At 42.7% G+C, this 22,331-nt stretch overlaps 2 protein-coding genes across 3 annotated transcripts; both read right to left on the bottom strand.

The window, feature by feature from the left end:
* Positions 1 to 564: 564 nt before the first annotated feature.
* LOC110949175 (MAP kinase-activated protein kinase 2-like) lies at positions 565 to 6,460 on the bottom strand. 2 transcript variants are annotated; one of them, XM_022191068.2, is made up of 10 exons: positions 5,808 to 6,460; positions 4,693 to 4,832; positions 2,951 to 3,015; positions 2,787 to 2,866; positions 2,550 to 2,676; positions 2,309 to 2,384; positions 2,063 to 2,187; positions 1,215 to 1,300; positions 1,046 to 1,123; positions 565 to 960 (listed from the first exon to the last, which is right to left on the bottom strand). In XM_022191068.2, the coding sequence occupies exons 1-10, from the start codon at positions 6,054 to 6,056 to the stop codon at positions 721 to 723; spliced, it is 1,266 nt and encodes a 421-aa protein (XP_022046760.2). In that variant the 5' UTR covers positions 6,057 to 6,460; the 3' UTR covers positions 565 to 720. The 2 variants fall into 2 exon arrangements, with proteins under 2 accessions (XP_022046760.2, XP_022046759.2); XM_022191067.2 differs by having other exon boundaries at positions 1,046 to 1,126; positions 5,808 to 6,459.
* A 603-nt stretch (positions 6,461 to 7,063) lies between these two features.
* On the bottom strand, positions 7,064 to 20,505 carry uroc1 (urocanate hydratase 1). Its single transcript, XM_022191066.2, has 19 exons — positions 20,295 to 20,505; positions 19,317 to 19,447; positions 18,390 to 18,483; positions 18,216 to 18,275; positions 17,990 to 18,118; positions 17,846 to 17,907; positions 17,644 to 17,710; positions 16,782 to 16,925; positions 16,593 to 16,681; positions 10,508 to 10,570; positions 10,212 to 10,391; positions 10,012 to 10,109; positions 9,849 to 9,921; positions 8,933 to 9,122; positions 8,712 to 8,810; positions 8,521 to 8,620; positions 7,818 to 7,899; positions 7,586 to 7,685; positions 7,064 to 7,465 (listed from the first exon to the last, which is right to left on the bottom strand). Exons 1-19 carry the CDS (start codon positions 20,418 to 20,420, stop codon positions 7,325 to 7,327), a joined length of 2,028 nt encoding a protein of 675 aa, XP_022046758.1. The 5' UTR covers positions 20,421 to 20,505; the 3' UTR covers positions 7,064 to 7,324.
* Between the last annotated feature and the right edge of the window lie 1,826 nt (positions 20,506 to 22,331).

The following is a 22,331-nucleotide window of genomic DNA, read 5'->3' as shown; positions in this document are numbered from 1 at the left end:
CCTCCCTTATGTACTTTAATCGATGAAACATGAATATTAGATGTTGATACCCAGGTTTAAAGCTATACTTTACTTTGTATATGAGCTACACTGATAAGTTCTTTGTGTTTTCATTTTTGTCAGATTAACTAATGTTTTATTGAAAAATTCGACGTTTATCTCGAAGCCAGAAACGATAGGCAGCATTAATGGCTTGGCAGTGTCTCGAGAGGAAGAAATTTAAGTGAGAGGAAATGCCTGGTTGGGTTGATAAATCACACAAGCAAGAATCCCATTAACATGGACCTCTTTTGTTTAAATGCCCCTTAATTGTGCATGTTGCAATGCCCGCATAACTAACCATCACAAAAGTCTCCTTTGACTTATTAGTTGTGTGTTATCTTGCCAGATAGATATATTTTATGACTTCCATATACGGTCTTTTTTTAAAGAACCAATTTCTCACAGTGTAACAAAATCTCTGCATTGACCTTAATAACAGCCACTGTGCAGTTCAAACAAGCCTCTCACTGTTGAAATATCTGTGTAAAATAAGTTTTTACGTACAAACTGACATATCGCAGGTTTAAAACATAAAAAACAAAATTTTATTTAAATTTGTTATCGTAGTAACAGGTAAAAATAAATGACATTCTTTAGACTATTGAGTGCAGTGACACGAAGAACAAGTACAATAAGTGATATGTAGATGGGAAAATATTGCTTCCTCTGACTTTAATACTACTTCTGTCCAATAATCATTTCCCCATGCTCTTCAGAAAACGTGACCTCTCTATGACTGTTGCACACTGCTCTTCCTTCTCCGTCCCCGCTGTCGGCTTCTTCTGCTCGGTCGGCTCCTCCAGGCACCGGCCTCTTGCGTCTCTTGTTCAGCAGAGGATTGTTGGATGTGTCCAAGTCTTTGATTTTCACCTGGTCGTAGTCGACACGCATGGTGGCCAAGGCGCTGGTCATTTCCTCCTGATGGAAGACGAAAACACTCTTCAGTGAATCTGAGCTGCTGCTTTACTGCCATCTGGTGGCCACATCCTCAAAAGTTTCTCACCTTGACGTCGTCCCACAACTCCTTGTCCTCTGTCAGAACTCGAGAGGTGTGCAGAGGTGTTGGAGGAACCACCATCGACTGCTGTGGTATCAAAACATCCATGAGCATCCATGAATACAGAGGATAACAACATATAGGTCTACACAGGGCTCTGAAAGCGTGAACTTACACTGATCCAAGGATGGTTCATGAACTGTCCAATGGTCATCCTCTCACTGGGGTCAGTCTTTAGCAGCTGGATGATGAGCTGTTTGGCTGCAGGGCACATGAAAAAAACGTAATTTAACAATTAACAGGTTTTTAGTGTTAATATGCGTCTACAAGAATCTATTTTTATGGTTTCTTAGGAAAACCATGTGCAACATCGTTGTTTTCCACATTCAGTAGAATCTGTGCAATACCTGAATGTCTACATATAGATGAATCTGTATAACATCAACAGTACTTAAGCATATTTCGAGTTCATCTTCATTTTTCCACTGATGTTCCTACATTTTTGCACCATACCGTTTGCTGCTGGACCACTGTAAACTTCCCCGTGGCGGGATTAATAAAGGATTATCTTAATTTATTTCATATAATCTTATCTTTTCCTATAGTGTATCTCCATTGTTTTGATGCAGAACTATTACCATATCCAAAGTTTAAATTAACCAGCATAGAAAAACAAAAAATCCTCCTTCAAAACAGCAAAAAGACAAAAAACACATGATCAGTTCAAACATGCAACGACTTAGGGGTGATAAACAATCCCGTTTTTTTGCTGTAAATGGAGGCTCTGTGCAATCTGTTTTCCACTTGTTTTCAGCACATAATTATGTCAGTACAGCCTGCCTGGGTTAAAGTGAAATTAAAGCATCCCAGTATTATGCGATACTGGATGAGGATGAGTCAACACCACATTCACACAGAACTTGTTTTCATTTCATTCCTAAGCATTGCACACTTTTTTCTTCTTTTTTTGACAGATTTACATGTTCTAGCTGGTAGATATAAACGTTGTGTTCAAAGTCTGACCTTCCTCGGAAACATCAGCCCACTCAGGGTTGGGAAACTCATATTGGCCCAACCTGATCCTCTGCTTCATGCCTGGAGAGATCGCCTGACCGGTGTTTGAGTAGAACGGAGGAAACCCACAGAGCCTGGAGAGGAGAGAGAGGACAGAAAGCTACTATAGACTGGTGTCTCCTTTAACTAATGCACAGAGAGTAGCTATTAATGTTTCATTAAGCGGAATCAGTTACAGGCAAACATGATACTCACAGGATGTACATAATTACGCCCAAAGACCACATGTCACATGATTTGTCATATTTCTCTGGACCAAGCACTTCTGGTGCTGGAATGACAAGCAGACACGGGAAAAACAAGAAAATAATGTGCAGAATGAAAGAAACACTCACATAAAGCAAGTACAAAATATGCACAAAGACAAGGACAACAAAAGACTAAGTGACAGCTAAGCGTATCACACATTTATAGGCAATGTACCTAAAACACTCACCAACATAATATGGAGTGTAACAGGGAGTTTGGAGCGAGTTGTGCAGCGTTGTCTCCTTAGCAAAGCCAAAGTCGGTCAGTTTCAGTGTGGCGTTGCTCTCCCTGGTGGTGTAGAGCAGGTTTTCAGGCTGTAGAGGGAGTCACAAATGACAGAGAAAGCAAATGGAAGTGAGACACAGTTGTTCAGCCGCCTTTTTCTAGCATCCTCTGTGAAGAATGATTAGAGCAGCAGCAGTACCTTTACATCCCTGTGAGCGATGTCCATGAGGTGGAGGTATTCTATGGCCGTGCCGATGTCATGCATGATCTCTGACACCTCTGGAGGACACGTAGATACTATCAGCACAGATCACAACAGAGGAAGCAGTGGATTTAAGCTGTTAAATGTGAACTGCAACCCACCTCTCTCTGTGAAGGCCTGGTCCCCTCTGGCCTGAATGCGGCTGAACAGCTCCCCTCCCTCCATACTGAGATGAGATTAACAAAGGGATCAGATGTGGGGCAGCGAGGGGACTCTTGGCAAATGACCACAGCTCTCAAATGTAATTACGGTTTTATTACAAAGCAAGTCATTGTGTCTAGTTACTGTTCAGAAGAGTCCAGTCGAAGCAGAGGAAGATGACTCAAGAGAAGAGGACATTAAAGGGAAAATCCATTGAAAGCAGACTTTATATCTTTTGATTTGCATGATTTTTGACTAAAAAAATTACATAAGATGTAAATCAGTGGATGATGTTGCGAAAGATTCCGTGGGTCAATATTAGAGTGTATACAAGTTATTACCTGATTACATGAGCTTTGTCTCAATTAGCACATTATAATTTTGCTGTTATTCCTCCGAGATGTCTCACTCAACGATTTAAAATGAAACAAAAAGTCACAATGACAATAGAAAACCATGTACAAAGACTGTGGGGAAAGGCCTATTTGTTATTTGAACCTGCACAATATAAAAGATATATGAGATAAGACAGAAGACAATAGTGCATTTTTATAAGAAAACTATCAAAAACAAGAAGTCAGAAGTATCTTTTCAAGAGTTTTTCTGGACTTGAATTGAATGTTGAATTGGTTTTGGTTGGAGAAATCAAGACATTTGCTCAAGGAAATAGTGATAAACAATTATTTTTTTTTACAGTTTTCAGATGTTTAATGGACCAATGATTAATCAGTCAAATGAGAAAATAATCTAAATTAATAGGAATCCAGGAAATGCAATTAATATCTCTCTCATCTTTAAATGTCACACCCCGCCATTAGAACAAAACAACTAAAGTAGAAACTAGCTTTCTATTTCAGAATCAAGTCTTGCCAAAAAAGACAAAAAGAGGCATGTTTTGATCACTTTTATGCCTTTTTATGCATTATAATGATGTCATCTAAACAAATACCTCCTTGTAATGCTTAGAATAGACACATTCTGTGGTTCTGATGTTAATTAGAAATGTTGAATTAGTTACTCACTATTATATATTATCTGATTAAACAGGCTGGTCTTGTCCACCCACAGACTCAGCTGTTGACAAGTTGCTAGTTAAATAGCTATTATTCTTGATCTCCTTCCTTCAGATCTATGAATCTATATGTACCAGAAAAGTAATGAAAGCTATTGTCTACCCTCCCAGGTCTTATTCCCGTGATACGTTCCCAGAACCAGTTGGAATCATTGGAAAAAAAAGAGTGATTCAGTACGGACCATTTCTTGAAGTCTATTGCAAAACTGTAAAAGAGATGATCTGAATAACTGAATATCCTGATTGACTCACACTGGTCCTGCATGATCATCATCAATGACTTGTGACTTTTCTTTGTTTTCAGTTACATGATATTATAGCATGCTCTTACTCTCCATGTCAACCTTATTTAAGTAGATATATGCCTCTATGTCTGTATGTCTAGGCCAGAATGCTCTTATAGATTCTAAATCACGATGAGACTTTTCCTGATTAAATACAGATTAAACAAACAAAGAAACCCCATATTTATAAGTTGCACTATTTACATCATGAAGTCTGTTTCTGTCTTGTTCAGCTTATATACTTTTTTTCAGATCCACAAAGTAACACAAAGCTCAAAGAAAAAACATGTGTGAGATCTATTTTGGCAGTGATTCGGCAGAGAGTAGTGCTGCTGGTCATTCTCACCATTCCATTACAATGAGGAGACATTTCTTTCCCTTGTGCATGTTCTCATACAGGCTGAGGATTCGTACAATGTGGGGACCTCCGGACACTCGCCAGTGCAGCTCCACCTCCCGTCGGGCTTTCGGAGTATCATACAGGATCTGTTAGACACGACGGAAAGACATTTTAATGAAATGCTTCTATTCTATATAGATTAGATTTCTGTAAATGCATGTTATTACACTTAAATCTGTGTTTGAAATGTCCAAGGCAGACAGACCGAATCTAATAAATGCATCTTTCACCGTTTATGGAGCCATTAATCTACAGGTGAACTTTAAAACTGAATACTTCAAGACTGCAACATGCTCTGTATTTAAAGTAGAGCAGCAGCGACATCAGAGAAAGTTGCTGTCTGAGGCATACAGGTCAGAGTTCAAAACCCTGTGGACATGACAATGCAGTCTGGAGGAGGAAGATGCCCAATTTTAAGTATGTGACTTTCATCCAAAGCTGCAAAAACATCAATCACAGCGTCACCACTTACACAAGACAGAGGTTTCTCACTCAGACGGAGGTGCTTCTTCACATTTCATCATACCTCGTTGGTTGTGGTTCACCTCCAGACGTTTTACCAAGAAAACATGTGGAGGCCATTCCTGTTTGTTTTCACAAGGCTCTGCTGCAACCCCACAGCTGTTTATTGATTCACCAAGGCTGCATTTCTCACCACACATGAATACACGAGTGAAAAATGAAGATTTATTTTTCACTTCTGTTAAATGCCAGGGGCTCAGATGATTATGCAAAGCATGAACAGAGCGGGTCTTTGTTCACACAACAATCACCAAAAGAGAGTGGAAACTGTGTCAAAGCATCCCAGACAGCACATCACTGTCTGGGCAACTCTGTACCTCTCCGTCCATCTATGGTTGAACTGACATTTCATCTGTGTCATATGATATAATCAATCACACAATTTGCTGTGCATTAAACTTCACAGATTCCCAGCGTAAGGCCCCATTATTCGGTGCAGACCACAAAGACTGAGGAGAAATGAATAATTGATGGCTGCTCTCTGCCTTTCCAGTGACAGCAGCTCAGTTCACATCAACAAAATAAACCAGCAAACACACCTTCAGGGCACATTTCTCCCCTGTTTTCTTGCAGTAGCATTCCAGAACTTTGCCATTTATTCCCAGGCCGAGAACCTGAGCTGTTATTTTGTAGTCATCTGTCACAGCATGTCTCTTAAACTCCAGTTTGGAGTAAGCAGGTGGCTGCAGGTCGCTGCTGCTCTCCAGGCAGCTGGAGTCACTGTTGAGCGTCGTCCCGAGCTGCGCAGTAATTGGATTTACCGACTGCTCCTCCTGGTTGTGATGCATGTTTTATTTTTTCTCTCTCTAAAAGCTGAGTGGTGCAGTGAAAATCTCATCAGTCAGAACATATCCGGTGTCATCATGCTGAGGATTTCCCAACAGAACATCTCGACTCAGTCTTAAGGCTGCACGAGAAAAAAAAAGAGGTATGAAATCTATAAAAAAAAAATCTTCTTGGTGTGCAGAAAAAGGGCGGAGGTCTCAAGGCGCGCCGGTTCACAGGCAGAGACAACTTCAAAAGATGCCAGCTGAAGACTGGATGGAGCAGCGGAGGTCGAGAAAACACACAAAGAGTGAAAAAATGCGGAGAGAGATCTGGTATCCCCGTCTGGTCCTCATCACCGTTATCTGGCTCTTCCTGCAGGGTACAGCAGCCTCTCCAAGTCCCTGACGTCAGCGAGAGAGGCTCAAGTTCATTCTCCATTCACAGTTTTCTTAAAGGAACAACCACGCGTAAAGGCGCGCCAGTGGAGAGAGCCGAGGACCAAAAACTATGAGCAGCAGCCAATATAGTGTAAATACATGATCCTCTACTTCGATGAATGATAAATCTGCTAAAATTACTGTTCTGCCACCAGTAAGGAAGACAGTGATTAACCTTCTAGTCAACATTTCTCCACCTGTAGGACAGCAGCAGCATTCTCACCACATCAGTTCATTTCAAATATTTCCATTGTTTCTTCTTTTCTTGCTGTTGAGCGGAGTTGTCCTAAATCAGATTTTGTTTATTTTAAAAGAGAGGTGCGTGATTGTGTCACTGGTTGTCTTTGGTTTCCTTACAAGGTGTTTTTGAGCGCTGAAATCATTTTTGGAAAGGCACAAGTGGAAAATATGTGCAGATGAAGGCAGAACACGTTCCTTTGGTGCAATCATTTGTGACCAACTTGGCTGTGACTTTCTGCTAGAAGAACTACATGTTCCTTTTCTTTTCCACCACTCAAAATAAGCAAAATCTACATTGTCCCACCACTGACACTCTGATTGATATCACTGAACAACCTGTGACACACAAATAACTCATCTTGAATTTATTATTAATAAAGACTGACAGTTTCATTTCCATCACTAAAATACAGAATATATTATTGCTTATAAATTATTAACAGCTGAGTAGTGTTCTGTGTCTTCAAGGCAGACAGCTTATTTCATTGTGACTGATTTATTAACATCTGCAGTATTGACGGGTTTTCAGTGTATTGAGCTGCCTTTGTGGGGGTTATGGTGTCTGATTTCAACATGTGGATGAGGCCTTCTACATTATGCGACAGTGTTGTCTATCCCTGCAGTGCACGGTCCAGCACGTGCTCATCCTGCACAGGAAAAGGCATAGTGACACGCAGCTGCCTGTCGCCCTCCATGGTGCGCTGGATGGTCTCGTAAGCATTCGAGTTTCCAGACCAGCAGCGACGAGCCACCTGCGGCACACACAAACACACGGATTACAGCCGCTCAGCAATCGCCTGCAATCTGAGCAGACTGTGAATAAATAAGTGAGGCTGGATCCTCTACGGCTGCCTCCCTCCCTGCACTCTCACCCCATTAGAGACGTCCCAGTTGAGCATCAGCCTGGCACGCTTTGCCGCCTCCTCTGAGCCGTCCAGCAGCAAACCGAATCCTCCGTTCATTACCTCGCCCCTGTGGGTGGGATAAAGTCATTAACGTCCAGACTTAAGTGACAGGTGAGCATTACCTCGCAAAGATGGTGTTGATGAATCACAGCAGCAATTCAGATGGGTTAGTATTTACCGGATAATCAGTCAGACCTACCAGCCAACACCACCTCCATTGTGCAGGGCCACCCATGTGGCACCTCTGAAGGCATCACCGACAAAGTTCTGGACGGCCATATCTGCAAAGAGGGAGAGGCTGTGAGACATAACTTGCCTGTTTTTTACTACTTCTGAAATATTTCTAGCTTATGCGAATGAGGAAACAGAACAAAGCTGGGAAAAAGAAAACGGGGCTGCAAGTAACCAAAGTTATGAATTTGTGGGCAAATCCACAAGCCTCAATTGCAGGTAGTTTCATGTCAGTAGTAACTCAAAACAAATTCTGTGTGGATTGGTCTCTAAAATAATCAACAATCACAGTGTCCAAAGTCTTTAACTTTAAGGTACCAATTGCAATATTTAAATTGGTATTTCTGGTGTAAATCATCTTTGTCACTGATTTCCTGAAGCAACTGGTCATATATTGTTTTACAAAGCTGCGTTTCTCTGACAAAACATGCTGACAGTTTTTATGCTTTTTCAGTTACAAGCATTCAGGTTTAAATCTTTCTATTCATATGATTAATATACTTGCAGATAGCTAAAATTTGCTTGAGGAGCTAAACTATCACAGTAAGCTTTCTTCTTTCATTTTTGCTGTCTAGAAAGCTGACCTGTTTTGCACTTTTTTGCTTTGCCATTTTAAAATTTTATGAAACTTCTGATTCAGATTTATAGCTGTATTTAGCTGCACCATATACCTGCACAGAAAGCAGAACCATCGTACACATTAGAGGTCTCTCTGAAGGGGCTGTCAGTGCCGCTGACATCATGGTGGTCTCTGCTGATAACCACTGGTGCCTGAACAGGAGAAGCAACAAAAACCACTACTGAGACTCTACTGAAAACCTGATATCACGCAAAGCAGTCAATGCAAAATCTGTTGTCTTACTGAAACTCTTCCATCAGCGATAGCCTGGTTGATAGCCAAAGCGATGCAGACTCGTCCCTTTTGGTCGGAGTAAAGGATTCTGGCTTGGGATCCCACAACCTAAACACAGAGTACACAGAGGAAATCAGCAGTTCAAGCTATATTTGTATATATATGTTTTTTTGTCTGAGTTGCGTGCCCACAGAGAGCAAACTGGGGCGTTTATTGCTGAGAAAGCTCACCATTTTGTGTTTTCCAGCCTCTCTGATCCAGCGGATGTTGTCACTGTACTGCTGTTTGATACGATCGGACACACTGGCACTGATTTCCTCCAGGACAGTAGCTGCAATGTTGTCAGTTACAGCGAGATCTTGGGGGTCACCAGATGTGCAAACCCAGCGAAACGGGCCAAAGCCCAAAGAAAAAATGTCCCTGTGGCAAAAGCAAAGGAAAATAGATCATAAATATCTGACAGCAGTTTAGTAACTAGTCTAGTCAAGAGTAGCAGTTATAACCGTAATACTATAACATACTATACTATGCTTTGCTATGCTATACTGTACTATGCTATGCTGTGCTATGCTATACTACAACATACTATGCTATACTATATTATACAATAATATGCTATGTTGTACTGTTATGCTATGCTATACTATAACATACTATACGTTGCTATGCTATACTGTACTATGCTATACTATACTATGCTATGCTTTGCTATATTGTACTATGCTATACTATGTTATGCTATGTTTTGGTGTACTATGCTATGCTATGTTTTGCTGTACTATGCTATGCTATATTATACTATGCTATGTCATGCTATGCTATACTATATTGTACTATGCTATGCTATATTATACTATGCTATACTATGCTATGCTATGCTGTGCTATACTATATATTATTATGCTATGCTATACTATAGTATATACTACTTAATAATCATAATTTGAGGACCAATTATCATTTTTTCAGGCTTCTAACCTTTTTTTTCCACCTGATAAAAAATGTAAAATGACTATAAAAAGCTCTCGTGAAGGCTTTTGTTATTTTGTCATGGTATTATTTCCAAGGTCAACAACTTAATAATCTAGATTTACAGTATTTTAACTGTGTAAATCGTTAGTTTGAAGAAAACAGAAAATGTCTCACCCCATAATGTGCTGGACATATGAAGGATAGCGGAACTCTGTTGCTCCCCCACCAACTTTTTTGACATCCGCACCTAAACAAAACCATGAACACACACCCCTTTATTATTCTAACACAGACCAAATGATAAAGATGTTCTGTGTGTGTGAGTCAAATCTCTTACCAGCTCTTTGGGCCTCCAGCAGGAATGCGTTGCCATAATCCCAGAAGAACATACCTGCATCAGACAACTTGTTGATAGCCGTTATTTGTCTCCGGAGGCTGTGATAGTGTGCAAAACATGTTATTTCAGATTAACAGATTCATTGCAGAGAAAATACTGTACAAAATAGTTAATCTGCTCAGCTCTGTGATTGGTTTAACCTTTCTTGGACAATGCTTCGGAAGCGGTCAGGATCTGTGGACATGAGCTGGTTGGCCTGTCTGAAGCTGAGCTGGACTGGGTAGTAGCCTCCATTGTACGGGTTGTGAAGTGAGGTCTGGTCTGAGCCCAGGTCCACCAGCAGCTCTCCGGTCCGCTCAAACTCCAGCACGAGCCTCTCCCTGGTCAGAAAAACACAACAAAGGTTTCAAATATATGTTAACAAAAGGCAGCTCTCTCAATGTAGCTGCAGATCAGGTCGTTTCTGGCTGGCATAAAGTCTTAATCGCTTGCTCACCACAAGTCAACGATGTTGCCATGGTAACCCAGACTGAGAGGAGTCTTGGATCTTCTGGCTTCTCTGTAAGACACAAAATAACATTTTCACAGTTGACAGGTCGACCTGCAGTTCTTTATATGAGACTAACAATATTTTTTCTGGAAGGTGGAGCAATGTTTAGATGTTGAACATAGAGACAGAAGCACAACTTGTGGGAACAAAGCTTCTAAAACATTTTGAGGACAGATGCAATATTTAGTAGGCAATTCTTTACATGTTATTTTTTATTGTTATGCAGTTACGGCTTTCTCTTCTTTCATTTAGGTAAGAACTTAAGCTCAGAATAACTGCCTCCGGCCATTATCGAAGCCCTTTTTGGATGGGGAATACATAACATTGTTGGCTTCATCAGTTTGTTAAAATGATGGTATTCTGTCATTCAGACATTGCTCACTTAATGTTCATCGAGGCTTCATTCAGATGTACCCACTGCATTGAATGAGAAAAGCTATGCATGCAACATTTGTCATTCATGCAAGATTAGTCAACACATCCACTGATGTATGGTACATACCTATGCACAAACAAGCCAAAGACTCAATCTACACTAATAACAAGCTGATCAAACTGTCCAAATAACTGGCTGCCTTGTTTATTTACAATTCCCTAAGCACAGAAAATTCTGTCCATGAGTGATGACGATCTAACTGGTTTACCAACAGTAAAATAAAAATAACAGAATAGCTGCGATGGAGCTCAGGACTCAGTTTGTTGCTATATAACGAATGATTTAGCTGCAGCGTGACTCTGTGTGACGGTTCACCTGTGTGATGTGAAGAAAAGTACACAATGTAACTTACTGTTAGAGCCTGGCCTGGACTGATCTACTCTACATGTTACAAATAATTTCTAATATTAAGGATTTAGTGAAGCTACTGGAGCTGTTATTTCAGTTGCACAAACAAATGCAAATCTCTTGCTTTGGAGACTTTCATATGGATCCTGCTGTTGTTTGATGCTGCAGGTATTTTATAAAACCAGAGAATCCTACAAACAGCGGGAAGCAAGTAAACTAAGTATTATTGATCTAAGCTGTTAATGTCTATTTTTAATGTAGTAAAGTTTCAGGCCCCTTTAGTTTGTAGTCTGACAGATTTGAAATTGTGAGAGCAAACTGGAAGAGAAAGATTTGTTGTGGATTTTTTGCACTCTTTGTGATATTTTTTGGACTAATATTGGTGCTGACATGTAGGAAAAGGCTTCCCCAAATCACTTCACACAACTCCAACTTAAAGTTCAGACTTGTGCCTTGTTAATGTCAGGGCCCCCTCCTCCACCCCTGCCTCAGCCCCCACCTAGTCCCCTCTCTAGTCTCTCTCCCTTTGTCTCCTCCTCACTCTCTCCTTCACTCTGTCTCCAGTGGAGCTGTCCTCCACAGCTGCCGGCCATTTCAGTAATCAGTCTCATCCACAGAATGCCGGGCAGCTTCAGTGTCTCCAACCCAGCCCTGCCTTTTGGAACCCCAGATGCCCTGTCCACCCAAACCTGCCCTCCTGGTCCTCCTCAAACCCCTACCTGGATCTCTCTCTCCGCCTTGGAAGGCCCCTGCTCCACCAAACCTGTGCTCATCCTGCCCACGACCCATTATAACCGGCCCATGCTTCCCCCCCCGGAATCGGAACCTCGTGCCCGCTCTCCACCGCCGACCCACAATGCCCTGGACGTTGGCTGTACCGCTGATTCCCAGTCCCGTCACCCCCTCCCCATCACCGCTTCCTTAGTTAGTTTCCTGAGCTCCCTCCGTCATATTCTCCTGAGTTTATTTTCTGCCAAATTAAATCATATTTTCTGCCTCAGCCTTGTCTCCTGTTTGCTCTTTGCATGGGTTCACCCCCCGCATCTTGACAGTACAATCTGGCCAAGATGGACCGGGAGAGCAAACCGTGGCGACCTGAGAGTCCAGGGGGGACTCTCAGGTCGCCGCGGTTTGCTCTAAACCTGTATCCAACCAGGGGACGCTTCTCGGGCAGCACAGCCAGGCCCTAAGAGATTTAGCTTCCTCTAATCAAAATATGGCTACTCAAATGAATGCTTTTTCGGACCAGCTGAGCCAGATTTCGGCCATGATCAACCAACTCACCACGGCACCCGCTCCCGTAGCCCCTCCCGAACCGGCTTCAGCTCCCAGTGCTGTAGCCGCCAATCCTGCTCCTGTTGCTGCCCGAGAGCGTTACGTCCCCACACCCGAACGTTACGGGGGGACCAAGGTACTTGCCAGGCATTCTTAATGCAAACATCGTTAGTATTTGAGTTACAGCCACTTACTTATAACACAGACAGGTCCCGTATAGCCTACATATTATTAAGCCTCCTCACGGGGGTGACGCGTGACTGGGGATCGGCGGTCTGGGCCGCACAGAGTCCCCTCTGCCACTCCTACCCTGCCTTCATCCAGGAGATGAAAAAGGTCTTCGACCATCCTGTCTGCGGACGAGACACAGGACGACGGCTGTATTCCCTGCGCCAGGGAGTCCGAAGCGCAGGAGAATACGTGGTCAACTTCCGGACCCTTGCGGCGGAGAGCGGCTGGAATGACGATGTCCTGCAGGAGGCATTCCAGAGGGGGCTCAACGAGACCCTCAAGGACAAGCTAGCAACCAGGGATGAGTCCCCCAACCTGGAGCGCCGCCGGGCGAAAGACTTCAGAGTCCTCCCAGTCACGCCCCTGCCCACGTAGCCTCAGTCCAGGAGCCAATCCACTTCCCCGTCTACCTCCTTCTCTCCGGTCTCTACCCCGCATTCACACTCCTACCCAGTCTGAGGAGGAACCTATGCAGCTTAGCCAGGCCCGTCTCTCCGAGGAGGAGAAAGCGGAACGTCACAGGAGGGACGCCTGCCTCTATTGTGGGGAGTCCGGCCACTATGCTGCAGGCCAAGCTGGGAAAAGCCCCGGCTCACCAGTGACAGGGGGAATCCTGGTGAGCCAGACTTCTGTGTGCTCCCCCCTTCTACAACTACGGGAAAACCAGCAGCTCATCGTCTCTGCCCTCGTGGACTCAGGAGCGAAGGGGAGCTTCATAGATGAAACATTAGCCACCCAGATGGAGAGTCTCACGGAGCCGCTCCCCAATCAGTTGTTCGCACGAGCCCTGAATGGTCGGCGATTGGCCCAGGTCCGTCTCCGGACCGTCCCCACCCCTATCCTGCAACCATCAGAACCTCCACACTCCCCTCGTCCTCGGTTATCCCTGGCTCCAACACCATAACCCCCACATCAACTGGTCCCAGGGACGGATTGTGACTAGGGCTGGACCCGAATATCCCGAATATCCGAATATTCGTTCGTTATTGCGGTATCCGGATATTAATTTTGGTATCCGAATATTCGGCCAGCACCCCCCCCTCTGGTCGGAAGGAATATTTGGCGTTACTGTCTTCCCTCCGCCTTTGGCCACATCGGCTCATATTGGCTCATCCCATCGTGTGATCACATAAACATATACACATATGTCTATGACATATACACATATGTCTATGTGATCACCCCCTCCTCCCCCCCAGATGAAAATAGGAATATTCGGAGCTTGTCTCTTCCCTTCACCTTAGGCCCACTTCGGCTCACCCCGCCGTGTTTGGCTTATCTTGGCTCATCCATTCATGTTTGTTACCACCACCCGAATGGCTGGGTGGCTGCCGACACTGTCGTCATGCTTCACTTCGTTGCATAAACACAAGACAAGATGCTGAAGACCTCCACTGTTTGGGAATTCTTCAGCTTAACTGAAGACAAAACGAAGGCAGTGTGCAAAATTTGCGTCCGGGAGACCAGACAAATGGATCCGAATATTCGGGCCACACCGCCACATCCGCCACGCAACATCCCCCCCCGTAGGACGTTAGGGGGCGAAACGAATATTCGGATATTCGTCTTTAATAGGGCCTGAACATCCAGAGACCAGAAACCACTATTTGGGCCAGCCCTAATTGTGACTTGGAGTCCCGAATGCCACCACTCCTGCTTGCACTCCGCTTCACCCCGGGGGTAATCCAGTTCCAGTTGCCCCGTCTAAGCCCGTAGATCTGTCCAACCTGGCCCCCGAATATCATGACCTAGCTCCCGTCTTTGATAAGGATCGGGCCCCGCCCCCCACTGACCCTATGACTGTGCCATCGAACTCATGAAAGGAGCCACCCTACCCAGCGGGTGGCTCTACAACCTGTCTAAGCCAGAACATGCCGCAATGGAAGACTACATCCGGGATTCCCTAGCCACTGGCCTGATCTGGCTGTCCTCCTCCTCCCCCATCGGTGCAGGGTTCTTCTTTGTGGAGAAGAAGGAAGGGGGGCCTCCGTCCCTGCATTGATTACCGGGGGGTGAATAACATCACAATCAAGAACAAATATCCTCTCCCCCTCATCATTTCTGCGTTCACCCCCTTGCATGGAGCCACGGTTTTCACAAAGTTAAAGGGAGGGGACTGAACCCGTCCCCTTACGGGAACAGCGGGTGCACGGGCCTTCCCCCAGGCTGGTCTCTCTCTACCCAGTCCCAACGTTTGCGGCTGGCCCGTTTACCGTAGTGGACCTGTATCCAGCCACCGACAACCATTTTTGAAAACTTTTATTATGCCTTTTTATGCTTATTTTGATTTTTTATCTAGATATAATGTTTTAAAATAAAAAGTTATATTTTTGTATTAAATGAAATGTACGTAAATCAAATGTTTTTAAAGTAAATGAAACAGTTTTTAAATGAAATGAAATATCTTTATATTAAAATTTTTAGAAAAAGAAAACGAAAATAAAATGAACTGAAAACAATTCTCTTCAAAACAAGAGAACGAAACAAAAAGGCAAAAACAACACTCCAAAAACAAAAATGTGTGCCCTCTGCAACGTTTCGACCTGTATAAGGTCTTCTTCAGGCCAGGCACACACAAAAAATAAAATATACTGGCTGCAATCAGAGCCTCAGTGGCGAGATGCTTCTCCTTCAGCTGTCTCAGGAACGCCCATCACCTGGTCCACATCAGAGAGGGGATGAATGGAAGACGGCATTTAACACCCCGCTCGGGCATTACGAGTATCTGGTAATGCCCTCACCAACACCCCTGCCTCTTCCAGCACCTTGTAAATGTCGTACTCCGGGATTGGTCAGTCTTCGTTTACCTGGATGACATCCTGATCTTCTCCCGCAGCCTGGAAGAGCACCGTCAGCAGGTCTGGCAAGTTCTGGAACGCCTTCTCCGGAACTGACTATTTGTCAAAGCGGAGAAGTGCGAGTTCCACGTGCCGACGGTCTCCTTCCTGGGTTACATCATTTCTGCGGGGGAGATCAGGATGGATCCAGCTAAGGTGGCGGCGGTGGAGGAGTGGCCGCGACCCGAGGATCGTAAGCAGTTGCAGTGGTTCCTCGGGTTCACCAATTTCTAATTTCTACCGCTGCTTCATCCAGAACTACAGCCGCATAGCGGCTCCCCTAACGTCACTCGCCTCTACAGCACGGAGGTTTTGTTGGACCCCTGAAGCGGAGGCAGCCTTTGGGAAGCTGATCCTGGACTCCTGATTCCCGGTCCCGTCACCCCCTCCCCATCACCCCTTCCTTAGTTAGTTTCCTGAGCTCCCTCCCTCATATTCTCCTGAGTTTATTTTCTGCCTCAGCCTTCTCTCCTCTGTTTGCTCTCTGTGTGGGTTCACCCCCTGCATCTTGACAGTTAAAGTGTTACAGAAATGTTATTAGGACTGACAGCAGGATTTCCACTGCATTCTAAAGGAAAGTGAACATGGTGCTCATTTAGACATGAAGCGTTTAGTTGTCAGATAAATAGAAAGGAGAACAAGTCTAATAAGGGCTGAAGATGGCTGAGAGACTTTCCTGGGAGGACATGGATTCTGGTGTCTTTCAGCTAATTGGTTTTATTTTTGAATGTTTAATTCAGAACTTAAGTATCACTCTCACAGCAGGACAGAGTATTTGTACCAGTGTGTACAGACTAATGCATGATGATATCTCTCAGTGATATCAAAACCATCGTTATTCGATGACACAGTGAAATCAAGATTTGGACATAGACATGAATCATGATATTTTCCTCTCTGTTACCTGATGCGTTTGATGCATTGCTCCATGCTGCTGGTGACCTCCATCAGCCAGCCCTGCTCGTGTCTCTTTCTCAGAGGCGCCTCATCCACCTACGTACAAATCAGAGTCACACCGTCACATGGACATACAGCACTTCCTCACTTTCTTGCTCAGTCAGCAACAGTGGGAAATGACAAGGAAGCAGCTGACCTCCGCAATAACACCAATACAGCCGGAAATGACAGCAGCTTTAGCCTGAGCTCCACTCATGCCTCCCAGGCCTGAGGTCACAAACACACGACCCCTCAAGTCACCAGAGCCCAGGTACCTCCGACCGGCATTCAGCACCGTCAGCTGGACAGAAAACCACAGGGAGGTATGTTAATCATAAAACAGGCACTGTGGATAATGTGTGGAGCAAATATGATGGAGAAGACACATTTCACAATAAAAAGCAAAACAAACAAAAATAATATTTATATTTTGTGATAAGAATTAGTTTTCTTTATTAAATTCTAAATATGTTATAATCCCTGCCTTAACCCTTGTGGTGTTCTGACCCATTATGAAGTTTGAAAATGTGGAAAAAAAAATATTTTCACAGTGAAACTTCTGATGTCCACATTTTCAATGTTTTTGGGAAACCTTTGAATGTTTATTTGTGGAAAATTGGAAATGTTAAAAATGTTTCGTAAGAAAATTCACAAAAAGTCGATTTTTTGTGAATGTTCTTAAAGAAAATAGAAGTTTTAATGATATATATGTCATCACTTTAGATATTTTTACTCATTTTTGGAAAATATTTACAAGAATTTTCTTGCCACATTTGGGGGATTTTTTTTAAAATAAAATTTTTAAAGGAAACTTTCAAGGAATTATTGGAATTTTCTTCATGAAGGTTTTGCAAATTTTCAGAAATTTGAAGATTTTTTTTGCGGAATTTTTGTATTTTTTCATACAAGGAAACAATATTTGTTGGTGCCCGTAAATGAAGACAACAGGAGGGGTAAAGGAATCCATATCTTGCATAAGAGAATAGTAGTGTGTGCATCAGACTGTGATTTTTACTAACCATAGTGCCGTGAACAATCCCCTGAGGCCCAATGTAGCAGTAGCTGCCTGCTGTCATTTGACCATACCTGTAAATGCCCAACAAAAGCATACCAGTTACATTTTGCATTTCCACATAGGCCTAAAATTGCCACTCTGTCTGGTAGCCAAGAAATAAAATACACAACAAGAACCACCAAGTAAAAAGCACCTAAATAACTTACATTGAAACACCAAGTGCAAACATCTTCTCATACTGATCTCTGGAGGAGTAATTTGGAATAACCTGAGTGAAGCAAAAGACAAAAATGTGAATCTGTTGTGTATCTTAGTATCGCTTTATTAATCCAGATGTGTTGTGCCGCTACCATGCCGTTGGTGATGATGGCGCGAGGTGAGGAGGGCAGGCTGGGGAACAAGCCCATGGGGTGACCGCTGTACATGACCAGAGTTTGCTCCTCTGTCATCTCACTCAGGTAATGCATCACGAGGCGGAACTGCACCAAACAAACACAACTAATTAATATGCAACTATCTGGACCGTATGCATCGCCATTAAAGACAGAAGAAAAATCCAGTTAACTCAGAACGTACCTGAGCCCAGTTACTGAACACCTGTCCATTTCCTCCATAGGTGACAAGCTCTTGGGGAAACTGAAAGATAAAGAAGCATTAGGTTGCCTTAGAGACAATAAATGAAGCAGAAAGCATGTGACTTTAGCAATCTTTGACTTACCTACATGAACACAAGTTGTGTAAAAAGCTCACCTGAGCAACGGCAGGGTCCAGATTGTTCATGATCATCAGCATCATGGAGGCTGCTTGGCGTGTGCGACACGGGTACTGATCTATTGGATAAGCTCTGAGGAAACACAAGGAAATTCATAACACTGTTGCAGTTTGAAACAAATAAACTGCATGATACCACCTAAAGAGTAAATTTAATGTCATTGTAAAATGTACATGTACTAAAGCAGTGCTGTTGTTTTTAATCTTTTTTTTTTTTTGCTTCCACCTTTTTCCTCTGTTCTTCAGACAGTCTCTAATTCTGAGAATCTCCTCATCCATGTGGCAGCAGGTTGAAGTATTTGACTGGTTTCATGACACATACACACACTGATGAGCCACAACATTAAAACCACCTTCCTAATGTAGTCTAAGTTCCCCTTGTGCTGCCAAAACAGCCATGACCTCTCGGGCCATGGCTGCAGGACCTCTGGGGGGTGTCCTGTGGTGTCTGACATCAGGACATTGACAGCAAATCCTTTGGGTCCTATGGGTGACCTCCATGGACTTGTTCTAGTGCATCAAATGGATGCTCGATTGCATTTGTATTGCAGTTTTTGCAGTCCAGCAATGTTTAGGTGGATATTATGTGTCCAAATAGCATCCACACGAACACTGGGACTCAGGGTTTCCAAAAAGAACGTTGTATTCTAATGGGATAATCAATGTTTTCAATGTTGTGACTAATCAGTGTATCTATTAGCCTCATATTTGCTTTAACAGACATCTTTGAAAGTTCTGCTTTAGTAAACCCCCTTTAACAAACAAATATATGGTATTTATAACCTAAAATGTTCCTATTAAGTGTTTTGTGTAAAAAATGAACATGCATTTATCTGCTATTATCTGATTTTTTTTTTACACTCAAATATCAACATCGCTTTCGGCCTATAGCCAGAGGCTCCTCACCTCATACGTAACGTAGGACAGAAGCGGTACATGTAAATATGGCCGTACTGCCGCAGCTCTTGAGCAAACTCCGGCGCCAGCGTTGCATGATGGGATGGAGGGAAATAACGCAGAGCATTTCTCAGTGCCAACTAGAGGAAAAAGGACATTCAGTGAAAATGAATAAATGTTTAAATGGATTCAGGCAGACATGAGTAGATGTTTTACTCCTTTTTCTTCCATTCTCATGGAACAGTCACAGCTCTCCCTGCATTCCTCTTAATTATTGACCGAAGCCTTTGTGCTGAGGGCCTTTGAAAATAATCAATTTTGAGGGCAGCACATGAGTCAGAGGAGATGATGCAATAAGACAGAGTTCACTGTGGTGCATAATGTGAAATGAGCTTCTACAGCTGACACATTTATAATCGAGCAACTGACTGAAATGATAGTGAGCTGCATGTCTCAGTGTGTTCTGCACATCTGGACACTGTGTTGCTTTAATTATAAATGTTTGGAAAAGAAGACTTGCTACTAGCAAAAAAAACACTTATATCAGCGAATAAAGTGGAATGCTGCCTTTAATAATATCAGTATTAATCTGGAAAAACTTGCAGAACAATGTAAAGCTTGGCTCATTTTGCTTCCAGCTGTTATTTTAGTTGATTCAGTTGGTCTTACAATTTAAATGCTCCAGTTAACATTATTACTATCTGATTAACCTTTGATTTTTTTCCCCCTTATTGCTATTTAAGTGTCTTATTTGTGCACCCACATCTCTTTTTGTCCTTACTTGGCTAAACAGTAAAAGAAACTTCAATGTATTCCAGGTTAAAACAGAGGTTTAATGAATAATCCCGTCTCTTTCTATCGTTAAAACAAAGTGTTACAGTGAAAAGAACTTTCTCAAGATCACATTGGATTACTGATGTGCAAATGACTGAATGACAAAGGTGATAAAAATCTGCATTCAGACGTATTTTTAGTCCGTTCACTCACCCGCTCCTCTTCTGCTGTCAGGTTGGGGGTCCTAATTGGTGCATGTGGTACATTAGGATCTCTTCCCCTGTTAGCTGGCAGAGGGTCCAGAGGCAAACCGCTGCATATCTCCTTTAAATCAGACATCCTGGTGGGTATTTTCTGTCACACACTCGATCAGAGACCTACAGACAAAGAGGCTGATGGCAGCTCTAACCCTCTGTGGAGGAAACACTTTATTTGGGAACATTTGAGGGCGATCACTCTTCTCCTTACTGTCCTATTGGCTTTTTTGGCCTTCAGGATCCACCAATGGTAAATGACAGCTTGAAAAGGTTGTTTGGTAATTATTGATCGCTGAGGGAGTCTGAAGCTGGACATGGTTCAGTGCACAAACACTGACAGACCTCTGACCCCTGAAGCTCAGACATGTAACTCAGTTAAACAAGAGTGTCTGCCAGAACCTTTATTCTAACATTCAGCATATATTATATAGAATCATGTCATTTCCCTTTACAACTCCACTGGTTCTTAGGGTATGGAGCTTTTCCTCCTCCACCTCCTCATCTATAAATGTTGCTCTTAACTAATCCAGCGTCTTGACAAAAAAGTATACAACTCCACGCTGAGCTTCGGTGATGTTCTCTACACTGAATGCATGTTTATATATGTTACATATACACAAAGTCAGCCTTCAAAGATAACGCACTCATGAGAAATGAACCGCTGCTCGCTTGTTTATAGTTGTATATGTAGGATGTATATAAGATAAAATTGCTCTCTTCACTCTGAAGGATGAATTACATTGTACTGTAGTTTGTTTGCATCAGCCTCAAGAGGTCGAGTGAGTGAGGAACACGGCTGCATAAAACATTCTCTTTAAAATGCTGAATATTTTGAATCCTAAATAGAAACTTTTTGATTTGAGCAATATTTTGTCTCTGAGAGGGTTGAAGCACACAAACTACAGCAGCAGATTATAATGGGTTACAGGAGTGAGATATATATCTATATGAGCCATATTTAAAAATAAAATGCTGATACTATGTAAACACACATTATACAATACTGCAAATGATTCAGCACCATTAACTTCTTGGTTATATATTATTGCAGATTCACTCTCCACCTCCCTGCGCTTGGATTTTGAGTGGAATCAGTTTGCCAAAAAGAGCACAATTAAAAAAAAAAAAAGTATATAAAATAAAAAAGAGATTTGATAGAATTTTTCAAGCCAGTGTAGTTATCATGGATGTATTTAGTACCAATAACATTGAAAATCTCATATTGTGCCAGCTCAAACTAAAAACAAGGCAAACTCTTATCAGTTTTACACATTAAACTCCATTTAGTTATTATTACCAGGACTATTCACAACATAAAAGTGCTGCTAAAAGTCTTCTGTTGCTCTGGTTTAACAGACACGGTCGTCTATTAATGCAGTGAGCATATCATTGGCGGTGGAGAGTCCAGCATTTTTGTGTTCTATGCTTTGAGCTAAACGCCCTTAATAAAGGTCACACCTCGCTGCATCGGTTTTGACCAGTCATATTTATTAGTCTAATAATAAATGACTGGAGTATCTCTTTAATGTCTGTACCGTCATGGTAGTGGCAGAGCACACACCTAGATTTACAAAGCACATAAGGAGTGTCCACTCTGTGTGTTTCCAATGTAATCCCTTGTAATTCAAGATTGCGACAGAGTGGAAACATTTAGTTTCGACATAGCAACTAGTAGTAGTAAAGAATTATTTCCACCTGAAGAAAACATCCCCAGATTTAGTCGGTAATAGCCAACTGAACACGCTTGGCTCTATGGATCAGAGACACTTTATAAATACAATAAGTTTCCTTCTCAACAAACCAGATCTGAAAATCTCCTGCAAAACTACGTCGTTTTTACTTTTGACTAATCAAAAACAATAAATACAAGGATCACAACAATGACTCTAATCTGATGCATTCGGTAAGAAGCACAGTAAATGCAATACCCATTTCAGTCATAGGAGGCCTCCTGCAGGCGGTTGTGTTTTTCTAACAGATACAGTGTGGTCCC

This window comes from Acanthochromis polyacanthus, chromosome 5 (genome assembly GCF_021347895.1).
Source record: "Acanthochromis polyacanthus isolate Apoly-LR-REF ecotype Palm Island chromosome 5, KAUST_Apoly_ChrSc, whole genome shotgun sequence".
Lineage (NCBI taxonomy): Eukaryota > Metazoa > Chordata > Actinopteri > Pomacentridae > Acanthochromis > Acanthochromis polyacanthus.
The sequence above is the reverse complement of the archived record's forward strand: the minus strand, read 5'-3'. Positions and strand labels throughout refer to the sequence as shown.

What these genes read in the sequence shown, in the direction of transcription:
- uroc1 (XM_022191066.2), bottom strand. Translation starts at nt 20,420, where the DNA reads ATGTCTGATTTAAAGGAGATATGCAGCGGTTTGCCTCTGGACCCTCTG. An exon ending in CAATGCATCAAACGCATCAG is followed by an intron (nt 10,571 to 16,592) that starts GTAACAGAGAGG and finishes TGTGTCTTACAG; the next exon opens with AGAAGCCAGAAGATCCAAGA. An exon ending in TCGCTGATGGAAGAGTTTCA is followed by an intron (nt 8,621 to 8,711) that starts GTAAGACAACAG and finishes TCTCCTGTTCAG; the next exon opens with GCACCAGTGGTTATCAGCAG.
- LOC110949175 (XM_022191067.2), bottom strand. Translation starts at nt 6,056, where the DNA reads ATGCATCACAACCAGGAGGAGCAGTCGGTAAATCCAATTACTGCGCAG. An exon ending in GGCTGATGTTTCCGAGGAAG is followed by an intron (nt 1,301 to 2,062) that starts GTCAGACTTTGA and finishes TGTGCCCTGCAG; the next exon opens with CCAAACAGCTCATCATCCAG. An exon ending in AGTTGTGGGACGACGTCAAG is followed by an intron (nt 961 to 1,045) that starts GTGAGAAACTTT and finishes GTCTTCCATCAG; the next exon opens with GAGGAAATGACCAGCGCCTT.